This window comes from Scyliorhinus torazame, chromosome 20, assembly GCF_047496885.1.
Source record: "Scyliorhinus torazame isolate Kashiwa2021f chromosome 20, sScyTor2.1, whole genome shotgun sequence".
NCBI classification, from domain to species: Eukaryota; Metazoa; Chordata; class Chondrichthyes; order Carcharhiniformes; family Scyliorhinidae; genus Scyliorhinus; species Scyliorhinus torazame.
The window spans coordinates 16,932,399-16,949,334 of NC_092726.1; the positions used below are offsets into that span (position 1 = coordinate 16,932,399).

Here is a 16,936-nt window from a genome sequence, read left to right on the forward strand (position 1 = left end):
AGTGCAGAAGTCAATTTACACACAGAAAACTGCCCCAAACAGTGACATGATAACGATCAGATAATAGGAGTTAATATTGCCCAGGACACTGTAATAGCATGGGATCTTTTATATCGACTCAGAGAGCAGATGGGGTCCTTGGCTGCATGCCTCATCTGACAGACTGCACACTTCTCAAAGTGCATCACTCCCTCAGGACTGTACCTAGAGTGTCAACACAGATTTCCCGTTTAATCTCTGACTTCAACAGTCTCCAGCCATTTGCTGAAAGCCTCACCCATGCATTTGTGGCCATGGATGCAACTATTCCAACACTCTCCCGGCCAGGCACCCTCTATATAGTTCAACACATCAAAACACTTGTCCATAACCAAACTGCAGCAAGTCCTGTTCTATCCATGACCCCTGTGACTGCTCATCTACATTGGCTCCTGGTGCAATTTAACAATGGTCATTCTTCTTTTCAATTCCCTCTATGGCCTCATCCTTCCTTAGCTCTGTACTCCTTTTCAGCCAAACAACCCTCGGAGGGATTTTCACTTTTTCAATTTTGACCTCTGGCATCTGCCAATTTCCCCTGCTTCATATTGGCAGCTAGGGTCCCAAGCTCTGGAAATTCTCTCGACGTCTCTCTCTCAAATCACCTTATCCTCATATCACCTCATGTGTCTCGATGTCGAATAAAATTCTGTGAAGCACCTCGGGATGTTTTATCGGACTGAAGTCAATGTGTAAATAGTTTGCTGTTGTTACTTTATGCCTGAATGTGTGGTGCAGAGGGCTGAATGTTAATACTGCTTGCCTCGCACAGCAAGAGTTCCACAGCATTGAAGCTCTTCACCCCAATACGCACATGAAGAGCCCAACCAAAACTAGGGCTTGCTCGTCTGGAAGGGTAAACTCATCCCAGCCAGGGACAGCAGTAAGCAAATTAGTGACTACAGCATATCCCAATCAGGAAAAGAGAACCAAACCAGGTTCTGGCTCTCCACCACTCCGTGGAGCTGCCACTCTGAACTGTATTTATTTAAGGGATGTGGGCATCACTGGCAATACCACCATTATTGCCCATCCCTAGAGGCCCGAGAGGAGTTTAGGGTGAACTGCTATGGTCCATCAGGTATAGGTACACTCACCGTTAGGATAGACATTCCAGCAATTTGACCCAGCAATTAAGGAGGAACATTAATCCATTTCCAAGTCTAAGGGGGACTTGTAGGTGAGGTTCCCATGCGCCTCATACAAGTGGTAGAGATTGCAGCTTTGAGAGGTGCCGTCAAAGGAGGCTAGCAAGTTGCTGCAGTGCTTCTTGCAGATGCTGCTGCCACTTTGCACCAGTGGTGGAGGGAGTGAATGTTTAAGGTGATGCATGAGGGGCAGAACAGGGGTGACCTTGTATGGGAGGCAGCGATGAGGGTTGACTTTCATTGTGTTTTGTCTCAGCATCTGACAGTGTCCACGCAGAGGCATACCCACCACTCACAGCTTCTCTCGCGAGAGGGAGTCTTGGAAACATAAACCACAATGAAAGCTTTCAAATTTGAACAAGGCTTAAGGAATATATTAAAAAAGGATGTTGTTCAGAAATATATTTGATTTGAGAACGGTGAGTGGCTGAAGTGTAATAGAATGAGTGAGAACTGCAGGCAGTCTGAGACAGAGACAGAGACAGAAACAGCCCTGGTGACTGATCTAAGATTGCAGTGATACATCTGGATGAAGAATGTGCAACCATTTGATCTGAACCTTTCAGCATTGCTTGCCTTCGTGTAGTACTTACCATCCTGAGTACATGCCCCGAGCAAGTTAATGATGTTCTTGTGTTTCCCAATCATCTTCATCATCTCCATCTCTGAGATGAGGTCAGACAGATCCTTCTCCGTGGCATCAGCTGGAAAGAAAGGGAGTGATGTGAGAGACCATTCTGTCTGTCATCTCCCTTAGCAACAAGCAAGAGAGAGAGGGAATTGGCCTACGGGATTCAGATTGGTCTGGAGCCCACTAACAAGGCTGGTGCCTGCACAACGCAGAGTCATCCTGAGGCCTGATGCACAATGCATCATTTATACACACAGGCACAAGAAATACAATGTGTGGGGAAGGAAGAGTCATTTTAATTTGGTCTCAAAACATGTTTAACCTCGTCTCTACCATATGAAGACCAGGCAACGGGCTCTTTATACGTGTTTCTTCCTCTGTGGCTTTTGTCTCACCTAAGTTTTTTTAAAAATGTAGAGTACCCAATTCATTTTTTCCAATTAAGGGGCAATTTAGCGTGTCCAATCCACCAACCCTGCACATCTTTGGGTTGTGGGGGCGAAACCTACGCAAACACGGGGAGAATGTGCAAACTCCACACGGACAATGACCCAGAGCCAGCATCGGACCTGGGACCTTGGCGCCTTGGGGGCGGGGGGGGGGGGGGGGGGGGGGGGGGGGGGCGGCGCAGCAGTCAATATAATTAAACCTGACACAGTCATCATACCTAATTCAGCCAGGGACACTGAGAATCCTTGCAGCTCTGCCCCACCTGGACCAGGATAGATAAGGGCAATCTCACCCCTGCTGCCACCCCTGATTAGATCAACTAGATAGGCACAGGGGAGCCATCTAACTTTGCCATTTCCAACCTTCACCAGCTGAACTCCCAGGGAAGAGTTTCTACGAAAGAACTCCCTCTAACCTATTTGGATGAGGCAGGGCAGTGTCCCAATGTTAACTAGAATGTAAGCTTTAAGTTGTTAGTTAGCTACTATGATGCTGGTGACTAGAGCAGAAGGACTGGGTGAACCTGTCAAAAGCTATGGCGTGGGGATTTGGGAATAGAAAATGGCAGCTTTTAAGTGTGCACTCCATCTTGGCTCTTCGGTTTTTGACCTTTACTTGGGTGTGCAGAATTGCCGCTGCCAATTGCCATGCCACGACTAATTGTCAAATGCTGAGACTGTCAGGTGGGGTAACAGGAGCATCAATATGGACACTGCCTTCTAACTTAGTGGCCAGATTGAATTTTATCGGGAGACAAATCTCAACCATTCCCCAGTAACTCAATGTGCAAAGGCTGGACAAGACAAGGGAAGTGAGGCAAGCTGACCTCAGGCAAGGCAGGGAAACGGCCTCAATATAGCCAAACTTTAATCAGCCAGTGAGCCTGTCCTCCATCACTAAACAGTCATCGCTGCTGGAAAGGGGCAGCTGATGAACAATTCACCTTTGTCAAATAGCCTGTCCTCACTCACACCCAGCCTCAATACAGAGGCCATTGGTTGAGGCATATTTTTTAGTCTATGAGATAGGTCAGCACACAACTTACTCAACCTTGGGAGAGGAGTTTGCAAAGGCAGGGGAGTATTGGGGCACCTTACATTTCCCTCCAATCACATTGTTCACGATCCACCTATTCAAGTGTATCTAACTGTCTGAAACTGCAGCAACCAATGGTGTCGGGGTGATTGGATCAAACAAGCACTCACCTTTTAACATCTTCACAGCCACGGTAACTGGCCTGCTGGGCTTATCCTTGTCAATGCCAATGGTCTCTCCCATCACCACTTGCCCAAAGCACCCCTCACCAAGCGGTTTACCTAGTGTCAGCCTAGAGATCAGGGAGAACACAGGGATTAAAGCACACACAACTCAATTTGTTTCATTTCAGATTGATCGCTCCACGCCCCACCAACTGTCCCCCACATGCACAGGGTTCCTTACAAAGGAACAGTATGAGGCCATTTATCCTCTCAAGCTAGGGTGGCACAATGGCGCAGTGGTTAGCACTGCTGCCTCACAGTACTGAGGACCCGGGTTCGATCCCGGCCCCAGATCACTATCGTGAGGAGCTTGCACATTCTCCCTGTGACTGCGTGGGACTCACCCTCACAACCCAAAGATGTTCAGGTGAGGTGGATTGGCCACACTAAATTGTCCTTAATTGGAAAAAATTAATTGGGTACTCTAAAAAAATTTTTTTTTTTCATCCCCATAAGCCCATTTCACTGCCATTCATTGAGATCATGGCTGATCTGCAATCTAACTCAATTTACAATCTGTCATAGAATACCATAGAATCTCTGCAGTGAAGGAGGCCATTCAGCCCATCGAGTCGACACCAAACCTCTGCCGTTGCCCCATATTCCTGAGTACCTGTGGATAACAATAATCTACCAATTTCAGATTTAAAATCAAGTGTTCTTTGTGGAAGTGAGCTCCAAACATGCACTCCTTTGTGTGTTCAAGTGGTTCACCCCTGAAAGATCTGCCTCTATTGGTTAGGCCCTGCCCCCTAGTCCATGACTCCACAACCAACAGAAATAGTTCCTATCTGTTCTCAACATGTTGAAACTTTGATCAAACAATCCTTTGATCTTCGAAATTTCAGGCAAGACAAAACTACTTTGTAATTTAAACCTGGAGAGTCCTGGGGTCATTCTGGTAAATCGTGCCGGCTCTCCTGCCAAACCAATCGCCACTTCCTTCTGTCATGTGAGAGTACCTTTAAGAATTGGATGTTTATGCAATGTACCTTTAAGAAAACAGTGACGTCAGAGAGTGGGTGGAGCTGAGCTCAGTTCAGCCATTTTGAAGTTTCAGTTTTGAGGAAAAGAGCTTGGGTGTGTCCGTGTTTTGCAGTGAGCTGGATCTGCTGTGATCTCTGCCATGAAATACTATCTCTGGATCATTTGGGTGATTTAAACTCATAATAGTAAAGCCTTTAACCTGATGTGTTTCTGTTTAAAGGTGTTAAGTCACATGGATGTTGAAAGGGATAACTGAAGGATTATTTAGTGTTGTAATATTTTCAGGGTTATCTTTGAAGTAAGGGGTGTTAAGAGATCCAATGTTTATTTAAAAGGTTAAGTTGAGTTCAATAAACATTGTTTTGTGTTTAAAAACCCACGTGTCCTTAATTGTAATATCACACCTGGAGAACAAGCCGTGTGCTCGGAAAAGCAACAATAGCATTAAAGGGGAGGTTGGTTGAACTCCAAGATACATTTTGGGGTTCTGAAAATACATAGTCATAGTCGAAGACGTGGTGGGACCTATTTAAATATATCCAAGCATTGCCAAGGTTTGACGAAAAGGAGGTAGAAGCCTTTTTCATTCAATTTGAGAAGGTAGCTAAACAAATGCAATGGCCACAGGACATGTGGGTATTACTGATTCAAACAAAGCTGGTAGATAGGGCTAGTGAAGTGTTTGCTTCACTCCTGGAGGAGGTATCTGGATCATATGAGGAGGTGAAGAAATCCATCTTAAGCTTACAGACAAAGGTTTAGAAATTTAAGGAAAGAATTTGGTCAAACATACATGGAGTTTGAAAGGCTCAAACAGAGTAATTTTGACAGGTGGATGAGGGCTTTGAAAATAGACCAAACGTATGACGCTCTCAGAGAAATTATACTTTTGGAGGAGTTTAAAAATTTAATTCCTGATGTAGTGAGAACTCATGTGGAAGAACAGAGGGTTAAAACTGTGAGATTAGCAGCAGAAATGGCAGATGATTATGAATTAGTTCATAAATCAAAGATTGATTTCCGACATCAGTTTCAGCCTGTGAGCGATAGAAACTGGGGACATGAGAAAAAGTCAAGTGGTAAAGGTAAAGGTGATCTGATGGGAGATAATAAAGAGAGTGTACCTCAGATTAAAAAAGAAATACAGGACGGTGGAAAAGAGATGAAAATTTTCAAATGTTTTCACTGTAATAAACTAGGCCATGTAAAGTCACAGTGTTGGTGGTTGAATAAAAGCACTGGGAAGGCTGATGTGGTAAAACAGGATAAGATAACAGGATTTGTTGGAGTGGTAAAGGAAAGCCCAAGGGAAGCGAAGGAGGTGCAAATGATTGTACCGCCAGTTCAAGAAGTAATTGTTAAGAAGGTGCCAGATGTCTTTAAAGAATTTACTTGTGTGGGTAAAGTTTACTCGTGTATCAGGAGGAGCAGGTAAAGAAGTCACAATTTTAAGAGATACAGGGGCTAGTCAATCTTTAATGGTAAGAGATGAGAAATTATGTAGTTTGGGAAGAATGTTGCCAGAAAAGGTGGTGATATGTGAAATTCAGGGTGAGAGGAGTAGCGTTCCATTATATAGGGTAAGGTTGGAAAGTCCAGTGAAGAGTGGTGAAGTGGTAGTAGGAGTAATAGATAAACTATCTTGTCCAGGAATACAGTTTATCTTGGATCGCAGGTGGTAGTGATGCCTATTGTGGTTGATAAGCCAGTGGAAAATCAGACAACTGAAGGGTTGAAGGACGAATATCCTGGGATTTTTCTGGATTGTGTAGTAACAAGGTTGCAAAGTCACAGGTTAAGACAAGACGAGAAGATAGATCCCTGAAAGTTGCCACCCAGGTTGAAAGGGTTGTTAAGAAGGTGTACGGTGTATTAGCTTTTATTGGTAGAGGGATTGAGTTTCAGAGCCATGAGGTCATGTTGCAGCTGTACAAAACTCTGGTGTGGCCGCATTTGGAGTATTGTGTGCAGTTCTGGTCGCCGCATTATAGGAAGGATGTGGAAGCATTGGAAAGGGTGCAGAGGAGATTTACCAGAATGTTGCCTGGTATGGAGGGAAGATCTTATGAGGAAAGGTGAGGGACTTGAGGCTGTTTTTGTTTGAGAGAAGGCGGTTACGAGGTGACTTAATTGAGGCATACAAGATGATCAGAGGATTGGATAGGATGGACAGTGAGAGCCTTTTTCCTCGGATGGTGATGTCTAGCACGAGGGGACATAGCTTTAAATTGAGGGGAGATAGATATAAGACAGATGTCAGAGGTAGGTTCTTTACTCAGAGAGTAGTAAGGGCGTGGAATGCCTTGCCTGCAACAGTAGTGGACTCGCCAACACTAAGGGCATTCAAATGGTCATTGGATAGACATATGACGATAAGGGAATAGTGTAGATGGGCTTTAGAGTGGTTTCACAGGTCGGCGCAACATCGAGGGCCGAAGGGCCTGTACTGCGCTGTAATGTTCTATGAGAAATCAAAGAGTGAAGATGAAGTTGAAGTGCAATTATCAGAAATGATTTTTGATCAGATGGTTGAAAAAGAACAAGAACAGGTGGAGGATGAGGCGGATATTTTTAGTTCAGGAAAATTGGCAGAGTTACAACAGAAAGATGTAGAAATAAAACAGATATATCAGAAAGCATATACGGAAGAGGAATCTTAGAGTATACCAGTAATTATTACCGTAAAAGTGATGTCTTGATGAGAAAATGGAGACCTGTACATATACAGGCAGATGAAAAGTGGGCAGAAGTTCATCAAGTAGTATTGCCGGAAGGGTATAGAAAGGAGGTGTTGCGAATTGCACATGAGGTACCAGTGGGAATTGCTCACATGGATGATTTAACCTTTGTTTGGGGTAGATGTAGCAAGACCTGTCTCCCCCACTCCCCCCTTATATTTTGCTCCTGAGATTTGAGGCCAGGGCAGGACGGTGGCACAATGGTTAGCACTTCTGCCTCACAGCACCTTGGACCGGGGTTCACTTCCGGTCTTGGGTGACTGTGTGGAGTTTGCACCTTCTCCCCGTGTCTGCGTGGGTTTCCTCAGCCAATCTAAAGATGTGCAGGTTAGGTGGGGTTACGAGGCTCTGGAGATAGGGCGGAGGAGTGGGACCCTCTTTCGGAGGGTCGGTGCAGACTCGATGGGCCGACTGGCCACCTTTTGCACTGTAGGAATTCTATGTGGTGCTTGTGTGGAGAATTAAGAGAAGCCAACACATTGTCCTTAAGCACGTTCTCAATGAGGAATGTACAGCTCCCAATCACAATATGCTCATTTCCAGAATAAGAGAACATTACCAAGAGATACACAGAAGCAGCGGAGGCCTTTCTGCAATTCAGCATATACATGAGAGAGATCAGTGATAGGAAGAAGGTTCTTATTCTCCCACTCAATCACTCATTCTAGGGCCAGGTTCTCTTGTAATCTTGTAAGAGTCATCCAAATCTTTCTCATTCTTCTTCCTCAGGTTGGTTTCACCTCTTCCGGTTTTCGCTTTGGCCAAAGCTGTCAATGTTATTGATCTCCAGAGATGCAACACCACCAACATGCAGCACTCAACTCTGACCCTATACAATGCATTCAACATCTTCATTCCAAAACGTTTTGTATGAAGTGGGATGTTTGGGGCATACGGGGAGCGAGGTTGGTGTCTGTAAATTAACCGTTAAAAAGTTTCAAGGTATGAGTAGACCAGATAAAAGGAGATCAAAGAGGAGTTTATAGTTATCAGAAAATAAGAAATGGCACCGAGAGAGTAAATGCAGAATTTTATTTGAAATTAATAATAATCTTTATTGTCACGAGTAGGCTTACATTAACACTGCAAAAGCCCCTAGTCGCCACATTCCGGCGCCTGTTCAGGTACACAGAGGGAGAATTCAGAATGTCCAATTCACCTAACAGCACGTCTTTCGGGACTGTGGGAGGAAACCGGAGCACCCGGATAAACTCACACAGACACGGGGAGGGCGTGCAGACTCCACACAGACGGTGACCCAGGCCGGGAATCGAACCCGGGACCGTGGAGCTGTGAAGCAACAGGGCTAGCCACTGTGCTACCGTGCTGCCCATGCACCAGGATACAGTGCTTTGTCAGATAAAGAGTAAACAGTTTCAGTGATCTTGGGGAACACTTTTTCAATGAGGGGTAGGTGTTTGGAATAAGCCTCGTGGACCTACAAATACAAGGGTTAGATTTTCTAGCACCCCCCCACACCCAGCGGCCTATTTTCAGATGGCAGAAGGGGTTCGCCTTCGGTCCGTGGTGGGATCTTCCGGTCCCCCCCCCCCCCCCCCCCGATATCTGTGGGGTTTTGCGTGGCCCGCACCCTCCACCATTGGAGGGGATCACCATTGGCGGCACCTGCTGGAAAATTCCAGCCAAGGAAAATTCGGAAGGCAGCTAGATTCTCTCGCTTGAGGAGTTTGAAGAACGCACTTCAATGGACCAAATGGCCTTAACACGACTTTAATTGGTCTGTCTGATGCACTAATTACCAACTAAATCCATGACGGTAGCAGTTTCTTCTACCCCGCCATACCTGTTCCACATTAAACAATAGTACCCTAATCTGGACAAAACATTTCAATGGCCATCAACTTATCAAAGATTAGACACTCTGAGAACCACGTGAAAGGGCTGGTTTAGCTCAGTAGGCTAGACAGCTGGTTTGTGATGCAGAACAAGGCCAGCACCGCGTGTTCAATTCCCGTACCAGCTTACCCGAACAGGCGTCGGAACGTGGCAACTAGGGGCTTTTCACAGTAACTTCATACTTGTGACAATAAAAGATTATTATTATTTATTATTGAATTTGTGATGTTTTAATTCCCTCCTCTTAACATTCTTGTGGTGGTTCGAGGCAAGACTGAGGAGACTTCCACTATCACTGAACTAGGGTTTTTGGTAACAAGTAAAGGTAAACTGTACACAGGCGCAAAGCCACGAAAAAAGTCTTTACTCTCTGGCTCCCAGGTTTTCCCCCATTGACCGGGGTTTGTGCTCCCCCACGCGACAGCCAGCCACGCGGACCGCGAGGGCTCGTCCCTTAAGGGGCCGCTCTACCACAATTCTGTATGTCTTCAGCCAACTATTCCAGTTAGGATTTCTCTGTTCTTTCCTACTCCTGGCTCTGTGCAGACATTGGAAAATAATAAAAGCGAGAGATGTTTGTTGGAGGAGTTTGTCCCCATTAAGCTACAACAGACCCAGTCAATCTCACCAAGCCAAGACCGATCTTATCAAGCTAAGATAGGCGTTGTCAATCGAAACCTCATCAGTCTGAGCCTGATCCCATCAATAAATCCCATCAGCTAACCATCTTTGAAAACATTTTGCTGGAAATATTTAACTGCAGCAGCTTCACATCCCATAGGTTAATAGCCGCAAAGTTTTTGGACATCCACGCACCGACTCATTTCCTTGCTACCTTCCCAGAGAGCATACCCCATGGACCTCAAGGCTTGCTTGTAGCTGCCCACAAATCCACAGCAGGGCCCAGAAGTGAAAATAGAGCAAGATCCCTAGCTTAGTGGGGTACAATATATCACAGACGGGTATATTAAAAACACTTCATCAGACTCTGGCTAGGCTAGAAACCATTACACTGATTTCATTGATTTAATATTAAGCAAATAAACGCCTCAGACTCTGTGGAAACAGACACCAAAAATTCCACAGGGAGCAATTCTCCCAGTCAATCCCCCCAACCATCCTGTACCTTTGACAGGGGAATGGTGGAACTGTTTCTGCAGGAACGTCACTAAGTTCCGACTCAACTTATGGCAGGATGGGGAGAACCCTCGTGGATGTTCAGAGTCAGTGCCACGATAATAATTCGGAACAACCTACTTGAAATGCCACGCACCAGCTGAAGGCCTCTCGCCTGCTCTTGTACTCGTGGTGAGTTTTCACCGGCTACTTGAGCTTCAGACTGGAACGGTGGGCCTGACAGCTTCGGAGTGGCGAGTCAACAGAGCACAGGCATAGAATACCTACAGTGTAGGAAGTGGCCATTCGGCCCATTAAGTCTGCACTGACCCTCTGAAAGAGCAACCTACCCAGTCCCACCTCAATCACCCCAACTAACCTTTGGACACTAAGTGGCAATTTAGCACGGCCAATCCGCCTAACCTGGACAACTTTGGATCGCTCTCTGCATACCCACAGCCCTGTTTCTCCCAGCCCAGTCTATCAAAGAGCAAGCACCATTCAAAGTTCACTCAACTCATTCCTGCCATGAGGGGCTTATCCTTTGACTATATCCATTGGGAGTTCAGGAGACTGAGAGGTGATCTCACTGAAACATACAAGATCCTGAGGGGATGTGACAGGGTAGGTATCAGGCGGCTGTTTCCACTTGTGGAACCAGAGGAGAACCAGGGAACACGTTTGAAGAATAAGAGGTCGACCTGAGGAGTTTTTTCTCTCTCAGAGGGCCGTTAGTCTGTGGAATTCTCTCCCCCAGAGAGCAGTGGCGGCTGGGTCATTGGGTATGTTCAAAGCAGAGTTGGACAGAGCTTTTAAAAATGAGGGAATCAAGCAAAATGGGAGGCAGCTGGCAAAGCGGATCTTACTGAATGGCGGAGCAGGTTCCAAGGGCTGAACGGCCTGCTCCTAAGTCCTACGGCCCGAAGAATCCTGACCCTCAAGTACCTGCGATGGCCCCAGAATACAGAGCTGCCAATCAAATGAATAATTTTACAAGCTCCACAAAATGCCTCAACCGAACTGACCGAACTTATTGAATTCAACAGCTAACGGCAACAGCCGCCGGCAAATCTATCCTGCCATTTGTCTCATGGTCTGGATGCTTCTTCTCTGCACCTTACACAAGTTGCCAACGGTGACAAATTTTAACCCTCTGGGTGCTGGAACCACCAAGGAAGAATTCAATAAAATAGTCCATCACGGCAAAATTGTACCATGATCTGTAACCTCCTCAAACTGTGCATTGTGGAGATTCTTCAGGTTTTCAATGCTATGGCTGCAGTCCAGACCCAGTTACAACATGACAACAAATCAAACTACTCTCTGTAAACATGAATCAATACCTGTGTTTTCCTGTTACATCTCAGGTACACTGCACCGTCAGAGACAGAGTGGAGCTCCCTTGGCTCTGTCGTGATCTTTGAACCTGTCCTGGCACCAATGTGAACCTGGTCGCTCAAGAGTGCTATTGGTAATTTAGCTTGGCATTACCCTCTTCGATACGGCTTTGGGAAATCTTGGTAGGAGTGGCAATGATCCCAGTGTTAAATAAACTCCTCGGCGATTTGATTCAGTGTACAAGCTGCTCAATGAGCTACTTCCACTCTTTTACAGCCTTGACCAGAGTTATACTTCACCAAGGGAAAATTCCCAATGCATTTGGAGCTACCGACCAGGGCCTGCTTGCATTCTCTCTTGGCCTGACTCTGAATTCACACCATGCACTCGCAGTTGATGTGAGCTCTGGGGCCGTGGGCAATGAAAGGCTGACTCTGGTTCATTTCAAAGCAGGCTTCCAGATACGAGGCCTTCACCCCAGGCTTTGGGGTTCAGAGCTGGGCCCCGAGTCTCAGTCAGAGGGTGACCTTTGAAGCTCAATGAGCCACCCAGTTCACCGCCCGGGCACATGTCCAAGGCTTGAACCGCAGCTGATCCGCAGGCCTGGGTTTATAAATAAGTCTGGTCACGTTTGGAGTACATTCTATTTTTCACTGCGTTTCCTGTTTTTGTTCCGACTGAATGAACTATTAACTGAATGTTGATGGAAGAATTGGCAGAATTCCAATTCCACCTCCCCCAGTGAGAGGAACCCACAACCACATCGACAGCTCAGGCCCAGGCTCTTTGCTCAGACTCAAAATCTGTGCCACTGAGAGAACAAAACACAGAACGCACTCACCTGACTCTGGAGAACTCCCAGCGAGGGTCCTCGGGAAGCTCATACTCCGAGACCCCTGCCAACATCGGAGTTCCATTGGATGAATGTCGAGCTGTCCGAACCAGCAGGACACCCGAATGCATGGAGGAGCTGGAATCAACGGATACCTGTGTTGGGATAGACAGAGACACCAGAGGTTAGAGTCTGTAAAAGAGATCCACAAACAGCAGCCAGAGCACTGCACTGTGCTAAGATCCGGGCCCTTGGCCATTCACTCACTCCTCTACCCTACCCCACTCTCCACAACCATTCCCATCTCTTCCATCAGTGCTAAGTTGAACAAAGGCCAAAAGATTTCTTCTTTTTCCAGCTTTCATGATTCCATCCATTATTTCTTGTGGTTTTACATAGAACATACAGTGCAGGAGGCCATTCGGCCCATCGAGTCTGCACCGACCCACTTAAGCCCTCACTTCCACCCTATCCCCGTAACCCAATAACCCCTCCTAACCTTTTTTGGACACTGAGGGCAATTTATCATGGCCAATATACCTGACCTGCACGTCTTTGGACTGTGGGAGGAAACCGGAGCACCCGGAGGAAACCCGCACAGACACGGGGAGAACGTGTAGACTCCACACAGACAGTGACCCAGCGGGGAATCGAACCTGGGCCCCTGGTGCTGTGAAGCCACTTGTGCTACCTTTTATCCAGGTCTTGCAAGATGTCAAAACAATGGCTGTTGTTATGAAATCACTCCTTTCTAAGTGGAGGCCAGGCTCGAGTCTGACGCACACATGGTCTGTGGAGATGTTCTTAGCTTGACACAATACAATCTCCCCAGGTCTGTGCCGGAGTGTGCACTCGGTGAGTTACAGACCACCTTCCACACAATTTCACAAATATCCCGCTGCTCACTATCTGGAAGGTTAATGTTTCAATGCCTGCGCCTGCAGCACACTGACAGTTCTGATTTCTGTAGCCTTTCCCCTTGTACTTGTGCTCTTACAGAGAAAGCGGGGTGGCTGCCCCTATATTCACATGAATGATGCTGATTCTGAATGGATTCACTGTCACTCAAGAGTTCCGAGTTTCCCTTACAGTTTCTAGCCTCCATGATTGGGTTTTGCATCGTCTCCGCCTCATTTGGAACACTTTGACAAGGTTGGGGGGCAGTGCAGCGAGTCTGGAGAACGTCTGAGCGGAATGGAAACTTCCTATCTCGTGACTTCATCAGAAGGGCGTGAAAGGCAATAGATTTGCATTTGAGATGTTATTGTGAAGTGGGCTTTATCAGAATGGCAGCCTATTATAAGCTCCACCCAACATCCCTGTCCATTGACTACCAAGGAAAATTGAGTGGGAGGTTTAGAAACTGGCTGAACTGATTTCTCCCAGTCTTCTCTGGAAGGCAGGCACACCTGCAGGATATTGGCATTCCGGCTATTTTACTTACACTCCCTTCACAGTGCTTCTGGCTAAGATCAGATCCTGAACTAATTGTTTCCTCCTTATTTGCAACCTTTCTCTTCTGAAGGATGAAGGGTGTTGTTAGTGTGAAGATGTGACTTGGTCTCCAGAAGCACTTTGTGTAATTATTCTTGCTGTCCTGCCATGGACAGATGCATTAGCAACAGGTAGATAGGTGAGAACTTGTTCAGCAGGCCACCTCCTTCCACTGAGGAGTCTGGAACATGGGGTCACGATCTCAGGATCAGGCCATTTGGAACGGAGATGAGGAGAAACATCTTCACCCAGAGTTGTGAATCTTGGCAATGCTCTAACCAGACAGCTGTGGGTTCAATGTCGATAAAAATTTCACTAAGTATCATTTTTGGATTCTGAGAGGATGAGGCGTGGACGAGAGGTTGAGATAAAAGATCTGCCATAACTCAGCTTGGCATGGGTGACTGGAGACCTGCAACTTGATGCCAAAGGGCAGTGACCCCTCAGGTCAGACTGCTTAACCAACTGGAGCCTGGGGGTAGAAAGCATTTACCCAGACAGTTATCCACGAAGACACATCAAGTCTTTGCCCACATCACAGATGGCTGAGGAAAGGCTTCGCTTATCAATTCCCTGTGCCGTTTTTCTTCCTCATCTGACTCACTCAACATCACTTGCTGATTCAGCACTCCTTCCCAATGACCTGACCTGGGAAAAGCAGTTACTGAAATATCAGCACTGCCCAATTTACTGGACATGAGCACAGGTAAAGGAATTGACATACTGCAGTGACAGGCTGACCTAATCTCTCTCTCACTTTGCTCAACTGGATTTTTTTTTAAACTGAAGAGAAGGTTATTGTGGAGATGAGAGAATCTGAACGTATTCCTGACAGGAATAATGGAATGAGATCAAAGCTTTTCTTCCGGAGAGGAGGCACTCTCGGCAGTCAGCGGGAATGGAAGGAGGGAGGAGAAATCTTGAAGGATACAGTTCTGTTCTGTGCTGTCACGATACCAGGACAGAGGAGATCCACTGAACAGGATGGGTGAGGCTCTTCGCTCAAGAGAAGTGAATGTCCAGGGGTGACTGGGTAGGAGGGCTTCGATGGTGTGGTCGGGTTTCAGAGGATAGAATCACAGCATTTGTACAGTGCAGGAACTCATTCAGCCCATCGTACGTGCTGCTTCCCGAGTGAGCAATTCACTTTGTGCCATTCTCCTACTTTCTCAGGTAGATATGGAATTTGCAGCACAAATCATTTCCATATTGAATAGCAGGAAACCTGGTTAACTTCCTTTCCCCCTGTACCCTGCCCCCACTCGGACAGCAGTGCTGTGACCAATGACAGGGCCTAAACCCCTATTGCAAACAAAATCAAAGCAGATCAGTAGCTGGGCCGAGACTATCATCCCTTTCAGTGTGGCCCCCATGGCAGGACATTCACTGATTGGCCACCAATTGGGGTAGTTTAATAAACCATGTCAGGGCTCCCAAAGGCTCTTTTCCCATTTGCTGAGGTCAAGCCAATGTGGGCTCACTGTTAAGTTGTCCAATAGATTATGACCCCCCCCGCCCCACAGCCGCTCAGCTTGAATGAGGCTGAAGCCAAACTTGCACAGTTTTCTTAGAGGCTAGGGTAAAGTTTTCTTGAACTCTTTATTTACTTTCTGTTACCTGTCTGCGGAGGGGAATGCTCTTGGCTAGTTTGTGCACAGCCAGCTGGCTGTTGAAGTCTGGTTTCTTGGCAGTACTCTTCATGCGAATGATGACAGCTGCTACCACCATACACGAGGTGAGGAAGGCTCCAGTGCAGTAGATGATGATCTCCAGGTATATGGGCGGGTACAGAGTGGACGGTTTATCCTCCATCACTGGGCAGGTTGAAAGAAGAGCTCGTTTAAAGGAAATAAAAGAAAGAGACACACCTCACATCCACAACAGCGATACACTTAATACGGAAGGCCAGATGCCACAAAGTGGCTACAGATTTACATGCTCCAGGTGCAAGCTGGGGAATGGGTGGTCAGCTGCCAGCAAATTCCTTGCAAAAAAATAATCAGCCCTTTCTGCCACACAAATCAAATTGCTGTCCTCGGCATTTTGTTGCCCTCATTTTTCATGCATGCAAGGCATTGTAGTTGTACACATTTCCACTCACTAATAACCAAGCACTCAACAACAGGCTGCTTGATCAGTGATCAAGTCACAAAGGTGTTTGATGCGATTCATACAGATCATCAAGAGACATTTATGCATTATCCTGCCGGAAATGATTCCTTCAATCTCCAATACTCAGCCATTCTTGTCAATGAACTGCCCGTGACCCCATTTCATTTTCCAAATTGAATGCCTTGCTAATTTCAGTCTGAGAAACATCTTTACTGATATCCAAGACCCCAGAGCTTTCTCTTATCCTCCCACAGTGAAAATAAACGTATCCATTGAGGCACGTTTCTTCATCACCTCAATTCCCCTTGCCATGGAGTTCTTGTCCCCCCCACCTCCCACCCCCCCCGTTACCAGCCCACATTCAGACATAGAAGGAGGTCAGCACAAGGCAGGCCTTGGGTTTCCTAGTGAGACCCAGTGGAACACTCATGCCCCAGAAGGAAATTTGGAATAAAACTGGGCCTCCTCTGTTTATCTATGCGTGAATCAATAGCTGAGAGTGAGTTCCAGGTTGGAATACAATTGGGGTTTTGCTGGTTTATATAAACACACTGAGTTAATAATTAGAGGGGAGCAAAGCTTCCCAGCTCCATGCAACGAGAAGAGCTGAGAAAAATGCCATGACAAACACAATAGAGGATCTTCAGAGTGCTTCCGAAACAAGTTGCAACTCAGTCAGTGTGTCAGGCAGGCAATTTATTTATGACTGGGCCTTCAAACTACACTGAGGCAATCTCAATGTTAATCTTCAGTCAATCAATCAAACTTCATCAAAATCATCCTCAGGCAAAACAGGCATTCCCAAGATGCTGAAAGTGTGAGATGCAGAAACCCACCCAGCATGTGCCAAATGAGAAATCTCATCCTTGCTGGACCCCAGGTGAGTGGATTGTGTCAAACTGTGTCGTTATATTCTCTTTGTTGCTTTCCAACTC

The 16,936-nt window shown here is 46.4% G+C and overlaps 2 protein-coding genes across 14 annotated transcripts in view; one reads left to right on the forward strand and one right to left on the reverse strand.

The window, feature by feature from the left end:
* tacc1 (transforming, acidic coiled-coil containing protein 1) overlaps nucleotides 1–16,936 on the forward strand; it is a 457,444-nt gene that overhangs the window by 336,211 nt on the left and 104,297 nt on the right. The window lies entirely within an intron of this gene.
* Nucleotides 1–16,936, reverse strand: part of LOC140396915 (fibroblast growth factor receptor 1) — a 54,810-nt gene that overhangs the window by 12,197 nt on the left and 25,677 nt on the right. Inside the window, exons 4-7 of one of the 2 annotated variants that reach the window (XM_072485837.1) lie at nucleotides 15,500–15,703; nucleotides 12,405–12,549; nucleotides 3,474–3,595; nucleotides 1,781–1,891 (exon numbers count right to left, since the gene is read on the reverse strand). In XM_072485837.1, coding sequence (XP_072341938.1) covers nucleotides 1,781–1,891; nucleotides 3,474–3,595; nucleotides 12,405–12,549; nucleotides 15,500–15,703 — 582 coding nt within the window. Of the gene's footprint in view, nucleotides 1–1,780; nucleotides 1,892–3,473; nucleotides 3,596–12,404; nucleotides 12,551–15,499; nucleotides 15,704–16,936 lie in introns of both variants that reach the window. The other variant, XM_072485838.1, reaches the window with a different exon arrangement.